Consider the following 24615-nt stretch of genomic DNA (forward strand, 5'->3'; position numbering starts at 1 on the left):
CCTGTTATTTCCTTCTCCAACTTCAAGTGTCATAGGTTCTGTCATTTTCCAAATTACACAGCTTGGAGAATCCGAGGACACTTTCCAAGTGGTTCGGTAGTTTTTCGGGAAAGTTACAACACACGTTCTGCGAAGGAATTTATATAATAATATACGTATTTACTCATTACCATCCGTGGTTTGAAAGTCAGACTAACTACTTCCCCATGAAATTTGTTATAGTGTAACTTGCAGGAAAACGGTAAATGTTAAGTGTAAACATGTTCAGAGGGTTGTAAACTCCCTGCCTATAAAAGTTCATTTTGGAAGCTTCCCGTCTGTAGGATGCATGTTTGTGCTGCTGAGGAGGAGGAGGAGGGGAGTTCGGAATAATGTGGCCTGGTGTTGGAAAACACCAAACGTTCTGTTGATGAGCAAAATGCCCCTCGTGGAATCAGTTGAGATTGCGTCACAGAGGTTTCATCATCTTCTGTGAGTTTTTATCCTTTTGTCTCACATGAAGTTCTGGATTGTTTGCTTCTGTCACTGCTGGAAGTCTCTAGTAGAGTGGATAGCTTGCCTCCAAGTCCCAAATCCACTCAGCACTGGGAGATGGGATACGATGGAATGGAACCAGGGGACCTATGGCTTGAGCATACCGTGGGCTCCAGGGGCAGAGGAAGGGCCTCATCATCTCCTCCCTCCCCCCATGTCTTTTTCTCCCCCCTCCTATCACTTTCTTCCCCTTCTCGTCTCCATTCCCTTGCACACCTCTGCTCCCCCGTCCTCCTTTTCAACTTGAGAAGCTACTCTGTCCATCTTGTCTGACATGAAGGATTGTTCCGTTTTGAGCTCTTCGGAGACCCATCAAAGGCCAAGCCTCAGTGAGGCGATGACACGAAGGCTCATTGATCACCAGATGTTCCTGGCCCAGTAGGACAGTACACAGCACATGTCAGAGCCAGCATGGCACCGAGGGAGGGACCCGGCCACTGGGGCCTCGCGTGGACTTGATGAGGGCTCGGGCGATTAAATTCTCTCTGGTGTGTCCAAACATAGCGGATTTCCTCAATGCCCAGTCGCACGCCAGAACATTCTTTGCCGGAACGTGGTCAGTCCAAAAGGGACTTCTGTTCCCATTGATATTCAAAGATAGCTGGATGACTCATTTTTCACTTCCCTTCCCCAGCACAAATATAGCTGGCCTTATCTGCCCGTTTCCCATCAGTGCTATTGGTAGCTGGTGAGGGCGAAAAAAGTTCTCCACTTTGTTCTGTTTCGGGCCTGACGAGTAAGCTCCAAGCCCTTATTTTGGGAGAAGGGTGGAACATGTCTAGATCGTTCATTTTTTGTTTGTTTTTTTGACAAATATGAAATTGTATGTCCTATTATTTTCCTGTCTAAACTTTCCTGCCTCCTTTGCATGGCTTCTGGATTAACCCCCTTTATGTTTTATTCTCTAATCCACGCAGTTTTAATTTTGTAATGAAATGCCTTTTCTTTTCCCTGAAACAAAGATGTGTGAGGTCAGCACCTATGAGGGAGGGATGCGAGGGGACTCACCCAGGCTGTTCCGAAAAGCCTCTTTGTGGCCCGTTGCTTTTGGTCACAGAATGTTACCTGTCACGTTTTAATGCCCATACGTTTTATGGTTTATAATACCCTCTCTTGGCCCCTGGATTTAGCTGTCTGTCCCAGATGAGTTCATTACAAAGACCAGGTTATCCCCAGCCAAATAGCAAGATGGCTTGGTCTTCCTGCTTTTCTGAGTTGGTTATCCCTCCTTCATAGAGTAGGGAGGAGAAAATGCCTTCCAAGCGAGACTGAGCAAGCATCAGCTGCCTCCTGATTCCTTGCGTTAGGGCCAGTGGACATCAGAGCCTGTGCGAGTGAATCTTCAAGGCAACGGGCACTCTTTCCTTGAGGACCAAGGGACCCTTCTTGGTCTTATCGCCAAACTGCACCGTATCAGATCATCTGTCCTTGGGGCTGAGTCTTACAGGCTATTGAGACGGTGGTTGTGGTGCTGGTGGGGATGGAAGTGGAGAGGGTGGGGGTGTAGGTAGTATGATGGTGATGGTGGTGGCAGAGATGGAAGTGGAGGTGGTGGAGGTGATGGTGATGATGATGATGATGATGATGATGACAATAATGAAAATATGATAACAGCAGTGGAGGTGATGGTGATGATGATGACAATAATGAAAATATGATAACAGCTCACCTGTAGTTAGTGTTTACCATGTGCCAGCACTATTCTAGCAGTTTTACAACCTTGAGAAGCCTTTACAGTTAACTCTGTGGGAAGGGTCCTATTAGCACCCTTGTGTAACACAGAGAAACAGAGGCACAGGTGATGAAGGGATGGTAGAGCGTGGCTTCAGCAGGTGATTGTTCATTTCATAACATTATAAGATGATCATGCGAGGTCTTAAGAACTGTGTGCAGACATTGTGCTCAAGGCTTTACATGCACGTCTTTATGTGATCCTGGAGGTGGGTACTGCTTATACCCCATGTCAGTGCCCAGGACATATCACTAACCTGGGCAGGGCCACTGTGCCATTGGAGGAAAGCACCATTATCCTTGTTTACAGGTGAAGAAACTAAGAGCAAGAGATGGCATAAATCCTACCGTTGGGCCATGATAGAGTTGAGAATACCAGTCGGGTTTAACTCCAGCCTCTATGTTTTCTCTAACACACTGGTCTGTATTTTAAATAGCACATCCCTGGCCGGTGTGGCTCAGTGGTTGAGTGTTGACCCATGAACCAGGAGGTCACAGTTCTATTCCCAGTCAGGACACATGCCCGGGTTGTAGGCTCATTCCTTAATATGGGGTGTGCAGGAGGCAGCCGATCAATGATTCTCTCTCATCATTGATGTTTCCATCTCTCTCTCCTTCTTCCGTCCTCTCTTTGAAATAAAAACATCTATAATAATAAAAGCATAATATGCTAATTAGACCAGATGTCCTTCCGGACGACCTTCCAGACGAACCCAGGGCTGCGAGGGAAGCCCGGGTCCCAGGTGCCAGAGGGAAGCCGGTGCCAACACCCAGGGGAAGGAAGGCCTATTCTTGCATGAATTTCATGCATCGGGCCTCTAGTATTAAAAATAAAATACAATAGCACATCAGTGGTACATGCCAACCAGGTTCTCCAACTGCTGGTATTGAGTCTTTGGAAAAATCTACAGGGGGCTGAGTCCTTTGCTGTCTCCTGTACCTGCACACGGGCAGTGAGGGAATGTTTCTTGGATGAAGGAATGAGGAAACACCCAAGGGAAGCTCCCCATCTCAGGACCTTGTGCTTTTCTCTTTTCTTGCAGAAGGTGGAAGTGCCCATGATGCTGCGGCTCCTCCGGGAGCAGAGGATGTTCATGATCCAGACCATCGCTCAGTACAAGTTTGTCTACCAGGTCCTCATTCAGTTCCTCCAAAACTCCAGACTCATTTAACCCCCGGACCCAGCCCCTGGAAGAGGGACCCAGCTCCATCTTGCAGATGGGGAGGCACCTCCACACAAAGCCTGCTCCCCCAGCAGGGCACGGGTGGCTGGAGCCGGCAGGACACAGGCTCCCTCATCACGGGAGCCAAGATTCTTCATAAACATCATGTATTATTTTATATGAGATAATTTATTTTTTCCCCCTTTGGAATAACTTGTGTGAATCATTGTAATTGCAGTTTTCACAGTAATGTAGTGCTTTTCATTTGAACCACATTTTGACCGATCTGCATTGTAACACGTTGGTAGGGAAAGGTCGCCTGGTGGACCATTTGGGGGACAGAGGCAGAAGGGAACACATCTCTGGTGAAGTTGCAGCCAGATGGGTAACCAACCCTGAAATTCATCAGCTTAATTGCTCATGTCCAAATCAAAGATGGCAAGAAAATGAGTTTATCCTAAAATGTAAAGATGAGGGCCAAGACCTTTTTTTCTGAGGGAAAAAACGCTCTTCTCTTATATTTTGGGCTCGGGAGGCTTGATGGACAGGATGATTCCTCCCTTCTTCCTTCTGTCCTCACCCTCAGTAGTCTTCCCCCAGTCCCTCCTCTAACCTTGAGTGACAGCCGGAGCAGCCAGAGGAAAGGCTGCATTTACAGTGGAGTAATCCTTGCCCAGGCTGAATGGGGAGCTTTGTTTGCCTCTTTCTCGACCACCCGTTAATCTGGGCTCTGGAGCTTGTGTTTCCTTGCCGGGGGCCGCACCCTCAGTATTTGCAGCAGCTCCTCATTTGCTCGGTGGGTGCCAGGCTGGTGGCCTTGGAGGCCCTGGGCCAGGCCATCTGTGCAGCTCGGCTTCTTGCCTGATTGAGAGAAGCTAATGGACCAGAGTGAGAAGAGAAAGGAGACAGGAAGGCCCTTGATCCTGTGTTTGTTTAGGATGGGCGTGCTGGACGGGGGCCTGAAGGTCAAGGTGCTGGGGGGTATTCTGTCCGTCCATGAGCCACCAAGTCATTGGAAAGGTTATAAAGGAGACACTTGAGAAAGCTGATGGGGGCTCTTTGACACTCAGCAGGGGCCCTGGCCAGGAGCCACACCAAGTGTGACCCCGCTGTGCTGGTGCCGTCTCTAGACTTTGGTCTGTGAGAGTAAAACTCAGCCCACTCGGTCCTGGCCCCCATGATGAACGTGGTGGAGTTCATCTCGCACAGAGCCCCATGGTGGTCCCTCCTTTCTCCATACAACTCACTCTGGTCATTTGCGGTGTCAACGCTGCCTTCAGTGAAGCTCGGTCCTCACTTTGTCTCTTCCTGGCCTTCACTGGTCCCTGTGCTTCGGAATTTCTTAGGTTAGTACACTGATATTCCACGCACTTTCCATCTTGCTGAATTTGGGGGGGATTTTCTTCTCTAGTTTTTCCTGAATGTAACTTAAATTGTTTTGTTCTCGGAATTGATCACTGTGGTGGTCTACCAGGCCTTCTTCCACTGCTGCTTTTATTTTCTTTTTTATCTGTTCTTGGGCTGAAAATACAAGGAAAGAAGGCATCAAATCAACCAGAAAGAAGAGTGTGCCTCTGTAACTTCGGTCACCGCACACCAACGGATGGGTGTGGACACAGGTCCCCAGGAACTGCTTTGGCTTAGGAATCAACTCAGTTCCACATCTGGCCAGATGGTATGATTTTTCTCTTCGTTAGACTCAGAGTCTCTGGTGATGGAGAGCCTTTTGTCTTCTACCCCAAGATCTAAAGAATCAGTCAAGAATTAGAATTCAGCCGAGCTCTGTAGGTTCCGGAATTTGGGTCTATATTCTGAAAAAGAAAGCTATTAGCACGCCACGTATTTTCAGCGGAACAGAGCTCACAGCCCTCACTCGGGCGCTCAGGACTTGGATCATCCACAGGCAGAGAGGTATTGGTTTCCTTTCCTTAGATACAGTCCATCCTTGGGATATTCTGCTGTGAGGGATGTCAAACAATTGCCTGCTTTATTGTTTGATGGACTGCCAGTATGTCTCTTTCATCTCGTGGGCCCCAGCGTGGGTGCCATTGACAGGTCTCGTGTGGGCAGCCCGTAGATCTGCTGTCTCTTTGCGCTCATCACTCACGGTCCCCTCTTCAACCCGTCCGCTGTTGCCACCTTGTGCTCCAGGAGTATTCGTGAATGCAGGAAATAAATGGGTTTAATATCCAATTTCCTAGCCAAAGTTTATGTTGAAACCCAAAGGCAAACATTGAAAGTTATGCCCCATCCTTCCTTTTGAAAAACAAGTGCTTTGGGTCCTTCAGCACATTTTGCATTCCTTTTCACATCTCCAGCAAATGCCAGCCCCTCTCCTGTTCAATTAGCGGCCGCCACTTAAAGTTCTTCCAGTGGCATCTGCATAATCATTGCCCAGAGATGCTTTGTATCTGGGAAGCCTGCCAAGGAATAAACCTTGAAGCAAAGTGTATTAAATTAGTTATCTAGTTAGAGCTTTTGGAATGAGTTCCTGATGATGTACCAAGTCTGAAGCTGGGGCTGTCGGAGTCTGCTGCTGTGGTTTGGGTTTGAAGAGAGAAAATTAAAAAATTTCTCAACAACAAAGCCCTCAAACACACCCAGGCCTCTGGTTTTGAAGTTCTCCAGGTGAAATGTTTTGTTTCTCTAATCCACACTCATCTGGATGCATCGGCCCTGTGTTTGTCCTTGTTCAGTACGGTCGCTGGATTGTGGGTGGAATTTGATGTCTTCATCCTGGAGCTGAGCTGAGCCTGTGAGCTTAATGGGTTTCTCCAAGGAGACACCACCTTTCAGTAGCATTTCCATTGATAGACACCTCTTTCCCCAGACAGGAAGTATCACACATTGATTTCTTCATAGGACAATAAAGAGGAATGGGCTCCTCGCCTCCGTTGGAGGGGAGCAGTAAGATCAGGAAGGGGAAAACTTCTCCACATGGAATACTCGGAGGGATAGACTTCCGAGGAGCCCCAATACAGGTAATCTCACTTTTATACTTTTTGTGGTCCTAGATTGAGAAGAGGAACTACATTTTTAACTGTAATGCATGCCATTGTTTGCCTAGGGAGTCACTTGTCCATCTCGGCTCCTTCCTTGTGGGCTGCTCTCTGAGATTTGACCACGGGCTCGCCCAGTGCTCACCTCACCTTCATCCTGTTTGCTCTCAGCTTCTGTGGTTCAGTTATAAGCTCCAGTGGGTACTGCAGGTCAGCGTTTTTATCCAGTTGCTTCCTTTTCTGATCTTTCCCAGCTTACCATAGGTTGACCCAGATGAAATTTCCAATGGTTGGACCATATTTTACTTATAATAACATGGATCAACCTAGTCTGTAGAATGTTTCTTCCCCCAACGTAGTATAGATCCCAACACACCATATGGCATTTTTTTCAAACAAGTGCTGTAGCTCACGGAGGCCCGTGCAGTGGGCAGCGTGGCCCTGGGAGGACGTGCCGTCTTGCTCTGGTGATTCTCACCTCACTTGGTGAGTGGGCCATCTCGTGGGGCCTGGGAGTCACTGCAGAGATGTTAGCACGTGTTGATTCTGATGGGCGGGCTTGGCCATCAGGCGCATCACCCTGGGGTTTTCCGATGCTGTCTTTTCTGGATGTGCAATCAGTATTAGCTGTCCTCAGCCCGGTGGTTAGGGAACGTGATGTACGACCCCCGAAGGTGGCCTGTCAGAACACAGAATGTTTTCTAATCTCTCTCCGACTTCCAATGCGTGTTTGGCGGAGGAAATGGGTATAGTTATTGATTCTTTTGGGCAGATACGTCAACCACTTGGGGTGGGAGGCAGGTGCAGGGAGCTTAGACTCAAGGGTTGGGATTGGATCAGACCCATGTTCATCTACCCCTCATTCCACCTTTGTGTCAGGGATAGTGGGCTCCTGGTGTAGGACATTTCCAGAGGCACCAAATAGTCACTGTCGGGCTCTTAGGCTGGCCCTTTGTGGGAATTCAGCTTTCTCTTGTTTTGCCAAAGATTCTGCTGCTGCTGTTTTGTATCGTTGCCTGTGGTTTTTATCAGACACTTCTCATGCTCCTAGGTAGTAATTCCTTTTTGTGAGCAAAGCAACAACCCACCTAGCACCACCTCCAAGGGGAGAAGTTGGGGTTTTCCGTGGACACTGAACACGTGTCCCAGTGGCCCACAGCTCTGTGACTGACAAACGAGTTGGCCCTGTGGGGTGGAAATCGCTAGGGCGCTCAGTTGTGTTTGACACTTCCCTTGAGCTCTGAGCGAGAAAGCAGAATGGTTCTTGTCTTTGCCTGTTTCTAAGACTCTGGAGGGCAAAGGCCTTAGTGACCATCGGTTGCAAATAGCAGCAACGTGCCTGGGAGAAATGTGAGGTGTACCCATTCCAATTCAGCCAACCCATAAACTCCAGTGGGTGAGCATTTTTATCCAGATAAGACCACCTTTCTTATCTTTTCCAGCTTAATGCATCTGCATGTTGCTCTCAAGGCCAAACTAAGAGGTTCTCTGTAAAAATGCCCATGAGCCTGGGATTGTGCGGTTTGGTGCCATAAAGGGGAGGGTGCACATCAGTTCCTCCTGTTCACAGCTTCCGCCTGCCCTCCCGTTCTAACAGCAAATTCAAGGGCATTGCATTGTAAGGCAGCAGGGCTGGAGTTGAAGTGCAGCCCGAATTTGACAAGCAGCTGCGTAGAAGTCACTGCTCCTTCTGCCACACTTTGGGCCCTCAGGATCATTCTTTCCAGAAAGTGCCATAAGCTTGCCCAGAGCGGAGCTAGGAAGGGGGAGAGAAAGGGGGGAGGCTTTTAGATCAGCCCTGAAGTTGTTACCAAAACATTCGCAAATAATTTTCTGGACTCCAGAATGTCTGTCCTGCTCCCTACCTCCCTTTCTGTGCGGCCAGAAACCATGCGGTGGCCTCCCTGGGAAAGACGGGCGGCCACGCTGGCGTCTGTGTCACCCTTGTGTGTGGTTTTAAACCGCGTCTTCACTGTTGGCGTAGAGCTTGGTGGTGTCATGGGTTCTGGTGGTGCCTGCGTTTGCTGCTCAGGAATCCCGCCTCCCCTCGCTTGCTGGTAGCTGATGCCTTCCTGGTAGTCCTATGAGCAGGGGGCTCTGCTCCTCCATGTGGCTCCCGGTGTTGGCAGTCACAGCTCCCGGGCATCTTCATTCCTCTTTCCTGCCCTTTATGCTAGTGTTTATGATCAGGGCCCCAGAACTGGGAGGTATCAGGACAGTGACTGCAATCGTTCCTTGTCTTGTTGGGGTGCTGGGTGGGACTATCTTGTGACGTCACCCTCTTCATTCCAAGAGCAACTCACTCACCCAGGGCTGTGCTGACCTCGCCTTGCTCTCCGGCAGCACACCATTTCTTCCCCTTCCCTGTCAGGGTGACCCCTACCGAATGGTTTCATCTGTCATAGAGAACCACTCTTAAACCTCTCCAAACGATGTAATTAGGAAATCGGATTTTAATTTTTAAAAGTTATGTAGTTTTAAGGAGTATAAGATCTGACAGATGGAAATAACCAGAATGGAAACAGCTAGGAAGCTGTCAGCAGCCACTCCTTCCCCCTGGGCGATGCCCCCACTCAGCACGAGAGATGAAAGCCAGGATGGATTCGGTTGCCGGCCCTGTTTACAGTGATGATTGCAGCAGCGCCCGCTGTTCCTTTCAAGGTAACCTACATGGATTCCCAGCGGCTGCACTTGGCACATGGTGTGTGTGGTCCGATGAGTTTGTTTCTAGCTTCCTCCTGCACCCATGCTCCCTCCATCCTAGGCAGAATCAGGGACGGCGCCGGGCTCCTCAGGCTTTTCCACAGAACGTACTTATGATCTGTCATCCAGGGAGGGGCAGGGCACGCTGCTCATCCACTCTCTAGCTTACCCCATTCTTCTTCCCCAACCTCCAGGGCAATGCACAGGCCTCCTCACCTGACACAGTTTCAAGGAGAAAGCTGCCAAGATCGGATTGGGGTCTGTGTGTGCGCTGGGGTGGTGCTGTTTTGCTGAAATCTCAGGAATCCTGCTTTGAGTTTAGGGAGGTGGCTCTCAGGGCCGGGGTGCCCGGCGTTCTGGGCACTTCTCAGGGGCCTCCCTCCTCCCTCAACTGCAGGGTAGCTAATTAGTCACCTCCAGCCAAGAGCTGAAAGCTGTCACTCAGAGCCATTTGTTTTTCCCAACTTGAACCTGGTAAAATGTTACTGCCGTTCCCTTTCAGTGAACTTCCTTGCCACTGCTTGGAATTTTCAAAATCCATTAACTCGATCCTTTCAGGAGTGAGGTTCCTCTTCAGTAGAGATGGTTCCCTGGGATTTCCTTTGTTCCTCGAATAGCTCACTCCTTCGAGGAGTCTTAAGTGGAAAAAGAAAGGGTTACATATGCAGATGACTATTGACTCTATAACCTTATGTAACTTGTGTTGCTTCAAATAACAGGCTTACCTAGTTTGTTTCACTGGACTGTTTTTCTGCGACTTCAGTATTTTGATGCTTTCCTTGGTCTGTGTTTTATAAAATGTTGTGCATTGTGTATCATTCAAACCACTTGACAGTGAATAGGTTTCAAGTCCAAAGGAGGTATAGACAGCTTAGAAACCAGTTGGTTCTGAAGGTTCGTGGGTCGGCCCACAGAAGCCTGGCTTGCAGCGCCGCTGAAATCTCGGGTTGGGCCAGCCCGAGCTGGTTGGCTATTATTATTTCCAGGGCTGACCTGGAAACTTAGCCGCCTGATAGGTTGTTGCTGTGAGAAACGCATTCCGGGTTGGGACTTGGGATCCTGAGTTGCCACCTTACAAATGGAAGTCCAGTCTATCACCAACTTGTAAGGGGAGAGAGGGAGTGAGAAGTTCATAGGACATTCCCTAAGTGGGGAAGTGGTTTATCAATATTCATGTCAGCTCGACTTTGTTACAGACTCCCTCTCAATTTAATAATATTAAAAGCCTTAAATAAAACTATGCATGCTATCCTACGCTTTTTTATATCAGTAAATAAGCTTATGCTTGGCAGTTTTGTACACAGTCATGCGGTGTATAAAACTGACTTTTGACAGTATTTTTTGCACTGTTTCCTATCTGTTTTTATAACGTCTTATTTACATTATACTGGTCCTAGTTGCTATTGTGTATGTTCTCACTGCCTGTGTCATGGCTGTGAAATGTTTCATATGTGCCTTTACAAATGTGAGATCTTTATTCTAACCTTTTTTTATAAAAGATATCTATTGATTTACATATGCAATAAACTTGTTTCTTTTTCCAGAGAAAAACAGTTGCATTTTCTCTCTTCTGTACTATGTGTGTTCGCTTTAGTTGAAAGCAGCCATCTCGTCGAGGGTTATTTTCATGAGCACAGGGGCCTGGGAACATCTACTTTTCAGTTTTCTAACACCATTTCTGCCCACGTTTTATTCCTGTATAACGTGATCACACTAAATAATTAGTTCGACATTTCCAGAGTTGTCACTGTTAGAAAAAATATCTGAACGAGATGATCGCTAGGCAGATGGAGCGAAGACGACACAGAAACAGACCCCCTTCTCACAAATGTCCTGATAACCCTCATGGGGCACCGAGTCCCTTCCCCCAACTGTCATTTACTCCGATCCCAACCGTGCACCTGCAAAAGGCAGGCACCAGGCTGCCAGACAAGACCCAACTTTTAGTTTTTGTCTTTCAATGTTATTAAGAGCATAACTCATCGCTAGCTTTAAGGCGGCGGCCCCACCCTTATTATTTCCAGCCCATCAGCTGCCATAGACGCACAATGAAGCCCTGGTGATGAGGGCCGACACTACGGGGTGACAGCACCACGGCTGGGAGTGACCCATGCGCAGCCCTGGCACTAGACGAGTTACTGTTCACCTACGCACGTCCCAGTGTGGTTCACATGATGCAAATGAGAATACGGTAAGCGAGGGTGGAAGGAGATGGCAAATGTCTCACTAAACGGACAGATCTCTGTATATGTTGACTGTGGCAACAAAACAATTCTAGTTCTTGAGGGAAAAGCCACATACTATTTTTAAAAGATGATAATAGGCAAAATGCCAATGAAAATGGAGAGAAGTCCGGTAGATGGCAAAAGAGTAGGTACACACACTAATCTGTTTTCTCTCTCATGGACTGAGTAAATAGACTCAGTTTATTTTCTTTGGTGGATAAACAGAAAGTGGTTTTATATAATTTAGAAAACACTAGTAGACTTCTGTTTATCTCCAAACAGAGCGGGAGAAGAAACTTTTTTAAAAAAATGTAGAACTAAATGTAATTAAATGTTAAATACAAATTTGCAGTAAAATGACAAAAACGGGCTCAAACATGCCTATTTTCTGATTTCTACATTTTATTTTCTTTAATAAAAATAAATGGGGAGAACTTGTCAGACTTACCAGTCATGAAACAGAATGGAAGAAAAGCTCATTCATAGTAGCTACGGAAACATTAAATCTAGGTGTTAAGGGGGATCTGTAGGACCTACATAAACATAACTAAACCCTTTGAGGCAAAACATAGACAAATTGGTAAACACTACATGCTTGGATAGAAGAGGTCATTTCTCTGTATCGCTGACTCCAAAGCAATTCTAGTAAATATCGCAATAGCATTTTTGGAGCCGGGGGGTGGGGAAAGGTCAAGAGAGGACTCTCAAGTACTTTGGAGGGTTCAGCATGGGATAATGGTCAGAAAAATCCCAGCGAACACAACAGATTAGCTCCAGTAGATACTGAAAGTTTTAGAGTACAACAAAAATCAAGAGTATTTTACTGGCAAATCAATGGGATGAAATAGTATAGAAATAAACCAATGTCTTATGGGAATGGGAACATTTCAAGTCAGCAGGGGAAAATAAACCATTCAATCAATGATGCTGGCATAAGTAGCTAGCAATTGTGAACGTTGAAAATTTTAAATAGTACCATCAGATCTCTTTCTATTAACACAATTCCAGATAGATCAAAGACTTACATTTTAAAAATGGTTTTCTTTCTTTTCTTCATTTAAAGATGCAATCTGCTTGGGTTCAGTAGTGTCATGAGAAATAAAGTGAATGGCCTGGCTGGTGTTGCTCAGTGGTTGAGCATCATCCCATGCACCTAAAAGGCCACAGGTCAATTCTGGGTCAGGCACATGCCTGAGTTGTGGGCTCGATCCCCAGTAGGGGGCGTGCAGGAGGCAGCCAAATGATGTTTCTCTTTCACATTGATGTATCTCTCTCCCTTCCTCTCTCTTTCAAATCAATAAAAACACTTTTTAAAAATAAAGTTAATGGACAACCAGAGGAACCATTGTCAGTACAGGACAAAGAGCTAATATCCCAATACACATTGAGCTCTTATAAATTATAATAAAAGACATGAATAGCAAAATCGGCAACTGCCATAAATAACAACTCAGAGAAGAAACACAATTCCTAGGTGGATGAAAAAGTACCCAATCTCATTAATAAATGCATGTAAAACAAAGTATTTCATACAGTAGATTGGCAAAAAAAAAGTTTTTAATAGTACTGTTAGGAGGGTAGAGGGAAACAAATACTACAAATATTATATCCTACTGGCACCTGATAGTTTTTTAGAAAAAAATGTGGCAACAGATACTCCAAAAGTTTATATGGAACCACAAAAGACCCCGAATAGCTGCAGCAATCTTGAGAAAGAAGAATGAAGTAGGAGAGATCACAATACCAGATGTCAAACCATAATACAAAGCCATTATAACCAAAAACAGCCTGGTACTGGCACAAGAACAGGCACAAGACCAATGGAATGGAACAGAGACCCCCAAAATTGACCCACACCATTATGGTCAATTAATATTTGACAAAAGAGGCAAGAACATACAATAAAGACAGTTTCTTCAACAAATGGTACTGGGAAAACTGGACAGACACACGCAAAAGGATGAAACTAAACCACCAACTTACTAGTACACCATACAAAAACAATAAACTCAAGATGGATAAAAGACTTACATGTAAGGCATGAAACCATAAATGTCTTAGAGGAGAACATAGGCAGTAAACATCAGGCATCTCTATAGCAATATGTTTACGGGTACATCTCCTAGGACAGTGGTTGGCAAACTGCGGCTTGCGAGCCACATGCGGCTCTTTGGCCCCTTGAGTGTGGCTCTTCCACAAAATACCACGTGCGGGCGCGCAAGTACAGTGCGATTGAAACTTCGTGGCCCATGCACAGAAGTCGGTATTTTGTGGAAGAGCTGGTATTTTGTGGAAGAGCCACACTCAAGGGGCCAAAGAGCCTCGTGTGGCTTGCGAGCCACGGATGCCGAGCCACAGTTTGCTGACCACTGTCCTAGGGCAAAGGAAACTAAGGAGAAAATAAACAAATGGGGCTACATCAAAATAAAAAGCTTCTGCACAGCAAAATAAACCAACAAAACAACAAGAAAGCCCACTGCATGGGAGAACATATTTGCTAATGATACATCCGATAAGGGGTTAATATCCAAAGTATATAAAGTACTCATACAACTCAACAACAAACAAACAATCCAATTTAAAAAATGGGTTGAAGACCTGAATAAACATTTCTCCAACGAGGACATACAAATGGCCTAGACTAGAGCAGTGGTTCTCAACCTTGGCTGCACATTAGAATCACCTGGGAATCTTTTTAAAATCCTGATTTCTGGGCTTCATCCTCTGGAAATTCTGTTTCTTTGTTATGGTTCTAATGTGCAGCCAAGATTGAGAACCACTGGCCTAGAGACATATGAAAAAATTCTAGTCACTAATCAGAGAAATGCAAATTAAAACCACCTCACACCTGTCAGAGTGAGATATCACTTCACACCTGTCAGAATGGCTATCACCAACGAATCAACAAACAACAAGTGCTGGCAAGGATGTGGAGAAAAGGAAACACTGGTACACTGCTGATGGGAATGCAGCTTGGTGCAGCCACTATGGAAAACAGTATGGCGTTTCCTCAAAAAAATAAAAAATGGAACTTCCGTTTGACTCAGTGATCCCAGTTCTGGAAATATATCCTAAAAACCCCAAAACACCATTCAGAAAGAATATACACACTCCTATGTTCATAACAGCGTTATTTACAATAGCTAAGATTTGGAAACAGCCCAAGTGCCCATCAGTAGATGAGTGGATAAAAAAAGCTGTGGGACATTTACACTATGGAATACTATGCACCTGTGAAAAAGAGGGACCTCTTACCCTTTGGGACCACATGGATGGACCTGGAAAATACTATGCTCACTGAAATAAGCCAATTGAAGAAAGACAAATAAATATCACATGATCTCACTTATTTGTGGAATCTAATGAACAAAATGAACTGACCAACAAAATAAGACCTGAAGCATGGAGGCATGGAATAGACTGACATACCTTGATGTGGGGTTGGGGGGACAAGAATTTATATGCTTATATGCATAACCAATGGACATGGACAATAGGGTAATGACGACCTGGGAAGGGGCTGGGTAGGGCTGGAAGGAGGGATTTAAAGGGGAGAGGGATGAGAGGTATCTGTAATACTATACGATAAAAAGTACATTAAAAAATAAATAAAATGGTCAGATTCCCCCCTGCCCCTGAAATAAAAATGTGGCCGTATTTATTCCACATAAATGTTTCCACTATTTGATTCTGAAATCCCACTTCTAGGAATCCCCCAAAATGCTACCTACCACACGTCAGCAAAGTTATTAGTCTAAGAGTGTTCAATGTGACATTGTTTATAATAACAGCAAACTGGAAAAACCACAGGTCCATAGCGAGGAGAACGGCTGAGTAAATTACAACATGCACATTCTTCTGCCTCTAACAAGAATGGGGCAAATCTGCAGAAGCTAAAATGAAAAGAGGTCCTTATTGTTGAGTCAGAGATTACAAAATACGTCCGTGCCATTCTGCCTTGGTTTCTCGAAATCTACTTATATGGAGATGGAAAAATTGGGATCACATACGCAAACTGTTCACTGGGGAGTGCGACTGGTGCGGGAGAAGGAGCTGTGCACTCGTTTCAGATCCCTTTGTTTTAAATTTATTGAACAATTATGACTTCTATAAAACACCAAGATGGTGGGCAACGCTTATTTTAGGCTTAGCTACCAAGTAAATTAGCTTTATTAAAACCCTAAGCTACCCAGAGGCAGGACCATGCCTTCCACATCTCTCCACACTCGAGAGCTATTCGGACTGTTTCGCATATAGCAGGTGTTCAATAAACACCTTATTGCACTGGACTGGACAAGAGAATGCATCCCACCTGCTGGGCCCACTGTGTGCCATGAACTGTGTGTGAGGGATGCGTGTGGGTGTGTGGAGATGAGGAAGGAAGATAACACAGCAGATTTATGGCTGCTCAAGCCATTTGCATGATCATGCATATAAAAAGGCTGGCGTCCACTCCATCAGACTTCGTATTACCTAATGGGGAAGTTCCTCTTTGGATTACGGGAAACATCCCTGCGCCTGGCACAGGCCTGGTTCTGGGTCTGCGCTTCTCGGCAGCGGTTGCTAACAAACAATCCCCAGGTTGCTACCTTCTGGGCTGTGGGGAAGCTGGATTCCTGCTGGCCGCGCGCTCGGGGAGAGACCAGTGTTTGCTCAACAACACCGAGTTGGTAAGGAAAAATTCTTTTCCTTCTTAAGCTTTCCCTGGAGTGTTTCCAGACAAGGAGAGGGCTGCACAGACCAATGAACAGAAGGAGAGATGGAAAGTCTGCTTTCAGACAGATGAGGAAAGAGCCAAGAAAGAGAAGCACATGTGGAACACCTGTATGCATTGAAGGGAGACCAGGCACCAGACGCAAGAATCGACACAGACGCAGGCTCCTGCCAGGGAGGGACACCCAGCTCACTTAATTGTTCTCCCTCACGGGTACCTTTATTCCCCACCCCACCCCCTTTTTTTTAAATTCAACTATTTATTTTGCTTTGCTTTAAAAGATTTTTTTCAATTACAATTGACATTCAATGTTATATTAGTTTCAGGTGCACAGGATGGTGGTCAGCCATCTACCTGGCACTATACATAGCTATATTACTGACTATATTCCTTATGCTGGACCTGGAGAGCTATGCAGACTGTTTTGCATATAGTAGGTGTTCACTAAATGTCTTATTGCACTTGACTGGACAAGAGAATGCGTCCTACTTGCTCGCCTCACTGTGTGCCGTGAACTGTGTGAGATGCATGTGGGTGTGTGCACAAGAGGAAGGAAAGATGACAGAGCAGTAAAGAGAGGGACTTTACATCCCCATGACTTTTGTAACTGCCAAATTGTACTTAATCCCTTCATCTTTTCCACAGGTACCTTTTTTCCCTTCCTGCATCTTCCCTCTTTCTTCCTCCAAAGGCACTGAACCCCGAAAGCAACTTCAGGCTAAAGTGGCCACCTGACCCCACCTCCTAGGGCAGTGATAGCGAACCTTTTGAGCTCAGCGTGTCAGCATTTTGAAAAACCCTAACTTAACTCTGGTGCCGTGTCACATATAGAAATTTTTTGATATTTGCAACCATAGTAAAACAAAGACTTATATTTTTTATATTTATTTTATATATTTAAATGCCATTTAACAAAGAAAAATCAACCACAAAAATGAGTTCGCGTGTCACCTCTGACACGCGTGTCACAGGTTTGCCATCACTGTGAGGCCTGGCTCACTGACTGACACAGAACAGGGGTGACCTGTCCACTCCACGACGGGGCTCCCCCATCTCTCTGAAGTCCTCCCCACTGACAAAAGGAAACACAAACTTCAAGTACTATTCCCTTTTTTATTCTCTCTCATCATTCAGGTTTGTTCACATTAAAATAATAGGCATGAAGGGCAAAAAATAATCACATTTTTCAAAACTCAACCTGTCCAAAGTATCATACGTGAAATCATGCCATCATCTCTTAGGGGAAAAAGCATTAAAAAATGACTGTGATCTTAAGGTTAAAATTAAGACCAATTCCAAGTGAGCCATGTGTAAGGTTTAAGTGTACCCAGTGTTTTCATGGCAATGACTACAGAAATGCAGGCGTGATGTATATGATTTGAAATATTCAAATCCTTGAAGGTTTCTGCATGAGCACTTAAATAAAAACTGCCACACTGGCATCGTTTCAGTGGCTTTCAATTTCCTGTTTGATCTCAGAAATGTACGGATGATCTTTGCCGTGAGCCACTTCCATGATCGCCATGGCCTAGGAGAGAGAGACAAAGAGGGGGTAAGAGCCCGAAGCCCATCCCCTCGCACCTGCACCTGGGCTGACTTGAATTCAGCTGGACTTCTCTGCTTTAAGCCTGTGCTCTGCTCCAGCATCTGCTCCAAAAGGGGGGGGGGGGAAGGCCCTGGTAGGGTGGCTCAGTAGTTTGGAGCGACATCCCGTACACCAAAAGGTTGTGGGTTCTATTCCTAGTCAGGGCACATACCTAGGTTTCAGGTTAGATCCTAGGTTGGGCACATAGGGGAGACAACTGATCGATGTTTCTCTCTCTCTCCCTCTCCCTCTGAAATCAATAAAAACATATCCTCAGGCCCTAGCTGGTTCGGCTCAGTGGATAGAGCATTGGCCTGCAGACTGAAGGGTCCTGGGTTCGATTCCAGTCAAGGGCACATGCCTGGGTTGCAGGCTCCATACCCAGTGGGGGGGCATGCAGGAGGCAGCTGATCAGTGATTCTCTCTCATCATTGATGTTTCTATCTCTCTCTCCCTCTTCCTTCCTCTCTGAAATCAATAAAAACATATTTAAAAAAATTAAAAACCAAACAAACATATCCTCAGGTGAGGATTTTGAAAAAGGACAAGATTATCTAGTAACCAAAGAGTCACCCAGTTTTTACCACTGCAATAGCTGAAGAAACGATACAGAGAAATTGATTGCATGACATTTTTTTGCCCCAATATTCTAAGATTTGAGTAAAAAATGCTTTCGGGATGGATTTGGCTACGGTCAGCCAAGTAAACAGCTATGCTAGAACAGAAAAGTCACAGTGAACTTTACATCAAACCTGTTTGATTTTAAGGTTACACTACTAATCTGTAAGACATGACGAAACCATTTTTCCCTTTCAAAAAGTTCATGCTTTCCTCTTAATACATATCCTTAAAAAAAACAACAAACAAACCTAAAAATCGCTGCAGGTTTCACTTTGGAAGTTAGAGAGAATGTATTAAATAAGGTTCTTTTAGAGCGAAGGGATATTAAGTGAAAGAGTCTCCAGTGGCCCCATTGCTTCCTAGCTGTGTGGCCTTGGGCAATTCACTTAACCACTCTGTGCCTCTCAGAGTTAATGCACATCAAGTGTTTGGAATAGTGCCTGGCATATAGAGAGAATATATTGAATAAGAATTTATTTTGCTCCTGTGTACTCAACCATATTACTCACAGAAAAACTCAAATTACTCCCATTCTCCCAAGTGGGATTTTTGATGGCCTGTGACTATGACAGCATTCGTTCTACTGTTCCACTCTGCTCCTAGATCTCAAACCAATAGGAGGCAGGCCAAGGAAGAGTGCAGGCCTTTAGGGATCACCCGTTGGGGCTTTTTTAGGAATCACCTGTTAGATACCTCCCCTCACCCTCCGCATTCCTTTCATGACTCACGTTCCTTGCTCAAATCTACCCTACCCTTCTTTGACCTTGTACTTAATTACCTACCAGCCCATTGCAATTGTGACCTAACAGGTTAATTTCCCCCCAAGTAACTAAGGTGATAAACAAATTCACTGGTTTAAAAAAGGAAAATGTTATACTTAACTCACACTCCTAGCCTGGCGGGGCCCTGACCCTCGCATGTGGGATTCGGACCTCACTCCCATGTTCCCCAACAGTCTGGGAAGGTTTGGGGAACCTGGAGGACTGGGCATCCGGGCTACAACATTCTCTGACAGGAGTAAACAGGCTGTCCCAAAGGTTACATGTTATCAACTGTTAACTTCTACATAAACGACCAGGAGAGTCTATGGTACAATCGCACGGCTGTGAGGTGAGGACCAGGGCTCGGCCTCTCCCATGGGCAGCACAGGGCAGCTGTCAGACACTGGGTGGCCGGCGGACGCTGCCCAGGGTCCTGGTTTCCTGGTTTCCCTGCCTGCTAGTCACAACATGGTGGGGGGAGCTGAAGCCTTTGACTCAGAAAGGCCCGTTTAAATCAAGGCCCCAGCACATACCTGAGGCTAATTACTTAACCTGTTCACATCTCAATTTCTTCATCAGAAATATCTCATTTTTGTGAGAATTAAAAGAAAAGCCACAATGTCAGGGTCCTGGGATGGAACTGACCTACCTGGTGGCCTCTGCCCACGGGCATGGAACAGGCAGTGTGGTCTCCCATCCTGGCCGACCCCTCCCCACGTGTGCACCCTCTCCTCACAGGAGGGCCTGGACGCCAACTAGCAAAGGCTCAATTATTCCACCCCCATCTGCCGAACCCACACCGCCCACTGCCATGGCCAGAGGGGGGTCAAGAGCTTCTCGAGGGATGAAGAAAGGATGCTGAGGAGGTCGGGCGGGGACCGAGAAGCCGAGCCTCGGGTCTCAGACGTACCTTCCGCAGGGCTTTCTCTCCGGCAGCTCTGTTCTCCAGGCCCATGTACAGCCTTCCCAGCTTCAACCACATGGAGGCCACGTTGAGGGAGTACAGTGGGTAATGCTTGCTGGGAGGGGAGAAGAGACAACAGGCCACCGTGTCAGAGGCCGCGGGCAGCCCACAGGCCGGGCACAGTCTGCGTGGCTGCTGAGCTGGTGGTGCCACACCCCACGGAAGCCACGCCCCTCCCACCGGCAGGTGTGGGCGGAGACTGTGGATGGTCAGCCCCGGGGTTCACCTGGAGGCACTTCATTTAATGCAGTCTGTGTGTTTCTGTAAAGCTACATAGAAACTGCGGGAGAAAGCCTACACAAAAAATAGTTACAAACAAGACATTCAATCCTCATCCGGTTTTTGTTTTAGGTGCACCCAAAGCAGGGCATTGGGAAACCATCTTTTCGGGTAAATTGCCAATAATGAGGGCATTAGGCCTCTCCCCTCCTATTAAAGAGATAGTATACTTAAAGACATACACACACTGATAGGCCTCGAGACCCCAGCTTTGAATCACCCTCTATGATACCAAAACTCTAAGCTCTGAAGTCAGGAGAACACCTCCCATTTCCTCTAGATACTCTTTCTCTGTCGTCCAGTGGAGAGCTTTATACACAGTGGGCACTTGCCGTCTGGATTTCACTGATGGCTGACTGACAGATGGGGCTCGCCTAGGAGAGAGCCCTCTCCCTGGGAACAGGGACCCGCAGGCGAGAGGATATGTGTTGGGGTGTGTGTAGGACAGTGATGGCGAACCTATGACACGCATGTCAGAGGTGACACACAAACTCATTTTTTTGGTTGATTTTTCTTTGTTAAATGACATTTAAATATATAAAATAAATATCAAAACTATAAGTCTTTGTTTTACTATGGTTGCAAATATCAAAAAATTTCTATATGTGACACGGCACCAGAGTTAAGTTAGGGTTTTTCAAAATGCTGACACGCCGAGCTCAAAAGGTTCGCCATCGCTGGGGTAGGAGGTGTTTCTTTACAGGCTGGTTGGTACTGCTCTACCCTCAAAATTCGCCCAAAAGACACGCATTCTGGCTGTATTCCTGGGCAGGGGCCAGCCCCTGGGGCAATGCTGTCCTCCCCCCGCCCCCCCAATTCCCTCCAGAAGACCAGGACTGGGGTTCACTACACTCAGGAAGGATCCAGCACAGCCAGTTCCTGCTGGGAGAGAAACCGCAAGGCTGAGATGATAACATTCCTTCTCCTTCTCCTTCCCCTTCTCCTCCCTCCAGATCTCACAGAGGAAAGTGTGCATGAGACCACAGGACTTTCTCATCCGCAGGGAGGATAGGCTTTGCGATTATCCCCAAAGTAGCCAATTCTGTTTCTAAGAGTAGATTTTAGGAGCTGCTTCCCCTTGGGCTCCCCCTGCTGGCTAATCAGGGCAGTGTGGGGGACGTACAGGGCCAGCTGGGCAGTGAACATTCAGACCAGACACAAATTTAACAGTAACCTCAGCTCAGAACGTGAACTGAGGGCTTCTCACACTCGTGAGAAACACCTGGGGTGCTTCTGGAACACAGGGATTTCCGGTCCAGTGCCCAGATTTTGACCCACTTGGTCTTGAGGCGATCCTGGCAATGCAAACTGGAACCGTGTTTAACAAGCACCCCAGGGACCTGATCCAGGCCGCCCCAGCCCCGAAGTGGCTAGTCCAGTGGTTCTCAACCTTCTGGCCCTTTAAATACAGTTCCTCATGGTGTGACCCAACCATAAAATTATTTGCGTTGCTACTTCATAACTGTAATGTTGCTACTGTTAGGAATCGTAATGTAAATATCTGATATGCAGGATGGTCTTAGGCGACCCCTGTGAAAGGGTCGTTCGACCGCCAAAGGGGTCGCGACCCACAGGTTGAGAACCGCTGGGCTAGTCAGAGCCAGAGGACAATGCCATGGCCTCCATCTGTGACCCACCCTAAGGGTTAATACCCCTCAACAGGAAACTTCGCCGTAGCTGATAGTCATCATTACCATCCGGTAAAACCCAGCGTGATTTCTTCAAACCCAGGCGGGATATTGAATAACCACAGCCAATCCAATGGCCCCAAAGTTTCCTCATGAGCAACCTGGGCTGCAGTTTAGGAAAACACGAGGGGAGAGTGAATAATGATGAAAAGAAACAAACAGATGGCTTTTAAATACTGGCCTGAAATAGCTACAATGAATAGCACCTGGGGAGGTCCTGGGACCAATCTTGCCCCAGCAACCCCTGCAAAACCTCTACCTGCCATCCTACGTGTCTCTTCCAGATGGTGGAGGAGACAGGCAGGAGCCACGGGAGCAGCACCCTGGCCCTGTACCTCCGGATGTGGGTGCAGAGAAGAGAAAGCTGGTCTGGGCATGCTCCAACACGGGACAGGGAGAAGGCAAAACCGCCTAGGTACGCACTCCAAACCACCAGGCTCCATTCCGTGCGAAGGTGGTCGGAATGGCCATGGCAATCACCTGTAGGGCTTAATGATTTTCTGTCCGTATCGCAGAGCTCCTTCCCAGTCCTGGATGTACAAGCAGACGCCCATGGCTTGGTACATCATGTGCAGCATATACACGTTACTGTCCTCAAACACGGAGCTCATCTTCTCCTGGCTGAGCTCGCAGATCTCCAGCAGCTCGTTAGGGGGTGCAGTGGGGTCAAGGAAATGATGGGAAGCCCACACAGGCCGGGAGAGCTCCCAAGGCAGGCTGGGTCCAGGGAGTCATTTTGTCCATTCAACCGTCCCCTCTCCCTCTGAAAAGGTCAGTTACAGAAAGCCAACCAAAAGGGAAAGGAATCACGTTTTTTTCTTGAAGAAACAAATGGGAAAATCCAAAGACCTCAGCTGCTAAAATACAACAGAAGAACTTCAACCACAGGCAACAAACCCTCAGATCAGCTGTAAACAATGATTAGAATCACCAATCTGCAGTCTGCTCCTTAAATGTAAACCCTCAAGGCTGAGCTGAAGCATTTTTAAGGAAGAAGTCCCCACCCTGGGAAAGTTCTTTCTCACGCTGAGAAATAAACGTGCCTTTCTCCAACTTCCTTTCACTTGGTTTGAGTGCTTCCCGTAGTATAAATTATCTCATGCCTTTTCAACTCCCAAGACAATGCTTTAGGAATACGGGTTGTGGTTGGCCAGCAGACGTGGGGCAGAATCCTGGGTCTGCCGGGGAGCTGTGTCCTTTGGGCAAATTATCTGCATCTAATACAGGGCGATGACCAGGTGAGGCAATATAAGCCAAGCCCTGGCACTGTGCCCAAAGACGTGCCCCCAAAATGAGCACCTTCAAAGAACCGTTCCCCGTAGTTTTAGACAATAACACATCCACCACATTGAGCTCCTGGCCAAACTAGCCAAGCAAAGAGAAGTAAGAAGTAAGATCGACATTAGACACTGATGTGGTTGACGCCAAATCATGGGTGGTCAGTGAGCCTTCACCCGTTTACCGGGGGACAGTCCTCCTCCGACATCCAGCACCTGCGGCCCCTCCCCTGCTCCCTCCTCCCACCTCTCCAGCACCTCGTGCAGGTGAACTCCCCCCAGCTGTCAAGGATATACTTGTAGTGCTTGGCCCTCCGGAACTCCTCGATGACGTTGCGCGCATATCGGACCATGTCCCGGATGGCCTCTGCCTTGGGGGGATCGTTGAGCTTCCGGATTTTCACCTTGGCCTTATCCTGAGGGAAATGTCCACAAATACAAGGCGTCACCTCCCCCCGAAACCACACTGATGGGGAAACCTCTGGAATAGTGCATTCTCCCAGGCAGAGGTGCAGGCCTGCCCACTCGAAAGTTACAAAAGGATGAAGGGAATCAGGAGATGGATCTAAGAGAAATTCAACACACCTTTACCTTTTTCCCAAAAAAAAAACAAAACACAAAAAACACCCAAATTATTTTCTAGACAATCCTCATCTGGGCAGGACACCTAGAACACGTGTGTTCCGATATCTACGAATCAAGAGACTAGAATGAGGAGGGGCGGCCGGACGAAATAATTGGGGCGATGCAGAGAAAATCCCACGTGCTCTGAACAGGCTGGGAGCCCGGAAGCTGTGCTCACGTGCTTTTCCCTCCCCTCCCCTCCCTCTTTTGAGCAGTCGTTTCTTTTCAAGGAAAACACCTGGGCACGTGCTTCTCTCACTGGTGCAGAGCAATGGAAACGTTGTCATCAGGCTTGGACAGAGACCTGGTCGAACTGGATCCCTTGGACTGACTCAGGGAGGTGTGTTTAAAGGGTCGGAAACCCCGTGGGTGGAGATCTCCGAATCACATGGGGGGGCATTGGTTTGGCAGAGAGGCCTGTGACACAGAGTCCGGTGGGCACCTTTGCCCCGCGCGTCAGCAGGGAGCTCACCTTGTCTTTGGTGGTGCACTCCTGGCACTCGCAGGTGAAGAAGTAAGAATCTCGTAACCGGTCATTCCTGTCTTCTGTGGGATACAGGAGGTCAATGTAGCTGGTGAAAACCTAAGGGGGTCCAAAGAGTGCCCGTTGCAGCCTGCCACAGGTCCCCTCGCTCCTCAGCCTTCCTGTGGCTCTGCCAGCGTCCGGGGCGGTGTCCTTGCGGGGGCAGACGCAGGGGACGGCCACCGTTCAGGATGGACACACTTAAAGGCCCAACCCCCCGTGTC

General features: G+C 47.1%; 2 protein-coding genes across 2 annotated transcripts in view; one reads left to right on the forward strand and one right to left on the reverse strand.

The window, feature by feature from the left end:
• Window positions 1–10681, forward strand: part of PTPN14 (protein tyrosine phosphatase, non-receptor type 14) — a 101851-nt gene extending 91170 nt beyond the window's left edge. Inside the window, 1 exon segment of the mRNA XM_023754754.1 lies at window positions 3309–10681. Within this exon segment, the coding sequence (XP_023610522.1) occupies window positions 3309–3437 (129 nt within the window). The 3' untranslated portion in view covers window positions 3438–10681.
• Window positions 10682–17162: 6481 nt separating this feature from the next.
• Window positions 17163–24615, reverse strand: part of SMYD2 (SET and MYND domain containing 2) — a 38590-nt gene continuing 31137 nt past the window's right edge. The window contains exons 9-13 of the mRNA XM_023754813.1: window positions 24341–24451; window positions 23540–23660; window positions 22448–22622; window positions 19947–20055; window positions 17163–17597 (exon numbers count right to left, since the gene is read on the reverse strand). Coding sequence (XP_023610581.1) covers window positions 17517–17597; window positions 19947–20055; window positions 22448–22622; window positions 23540–23660; window positions 24341–24451 — 597 coding nt within the window. The 3' untranslated portion in view covers window positions 17163–17516. The remainder of the gene's footprint in view (window positions 17598–19946; window positions 20056–22447; window positions 22623–23539; window positions 23661–24340; window positions 24452–24615) is intronic.

The sequence above is a fragment of the Myotis lucifugus genome, unplaced genomic scaffold (genome assembly GCF_000147115.1).
Source record: "Myotis lucifugus unplaced genomic scaffold, Myoluc2.0 scaffold_65, whole genome shotgun sequence".
In the NCBI taxonomy this organism is placed as follows: domain Eukaryota; kingdom Metazoa; phylum Chordata; class Mammalia; order Chiroptera; family Vespertilionidae; genus Myotis; species Myotis lucifugus.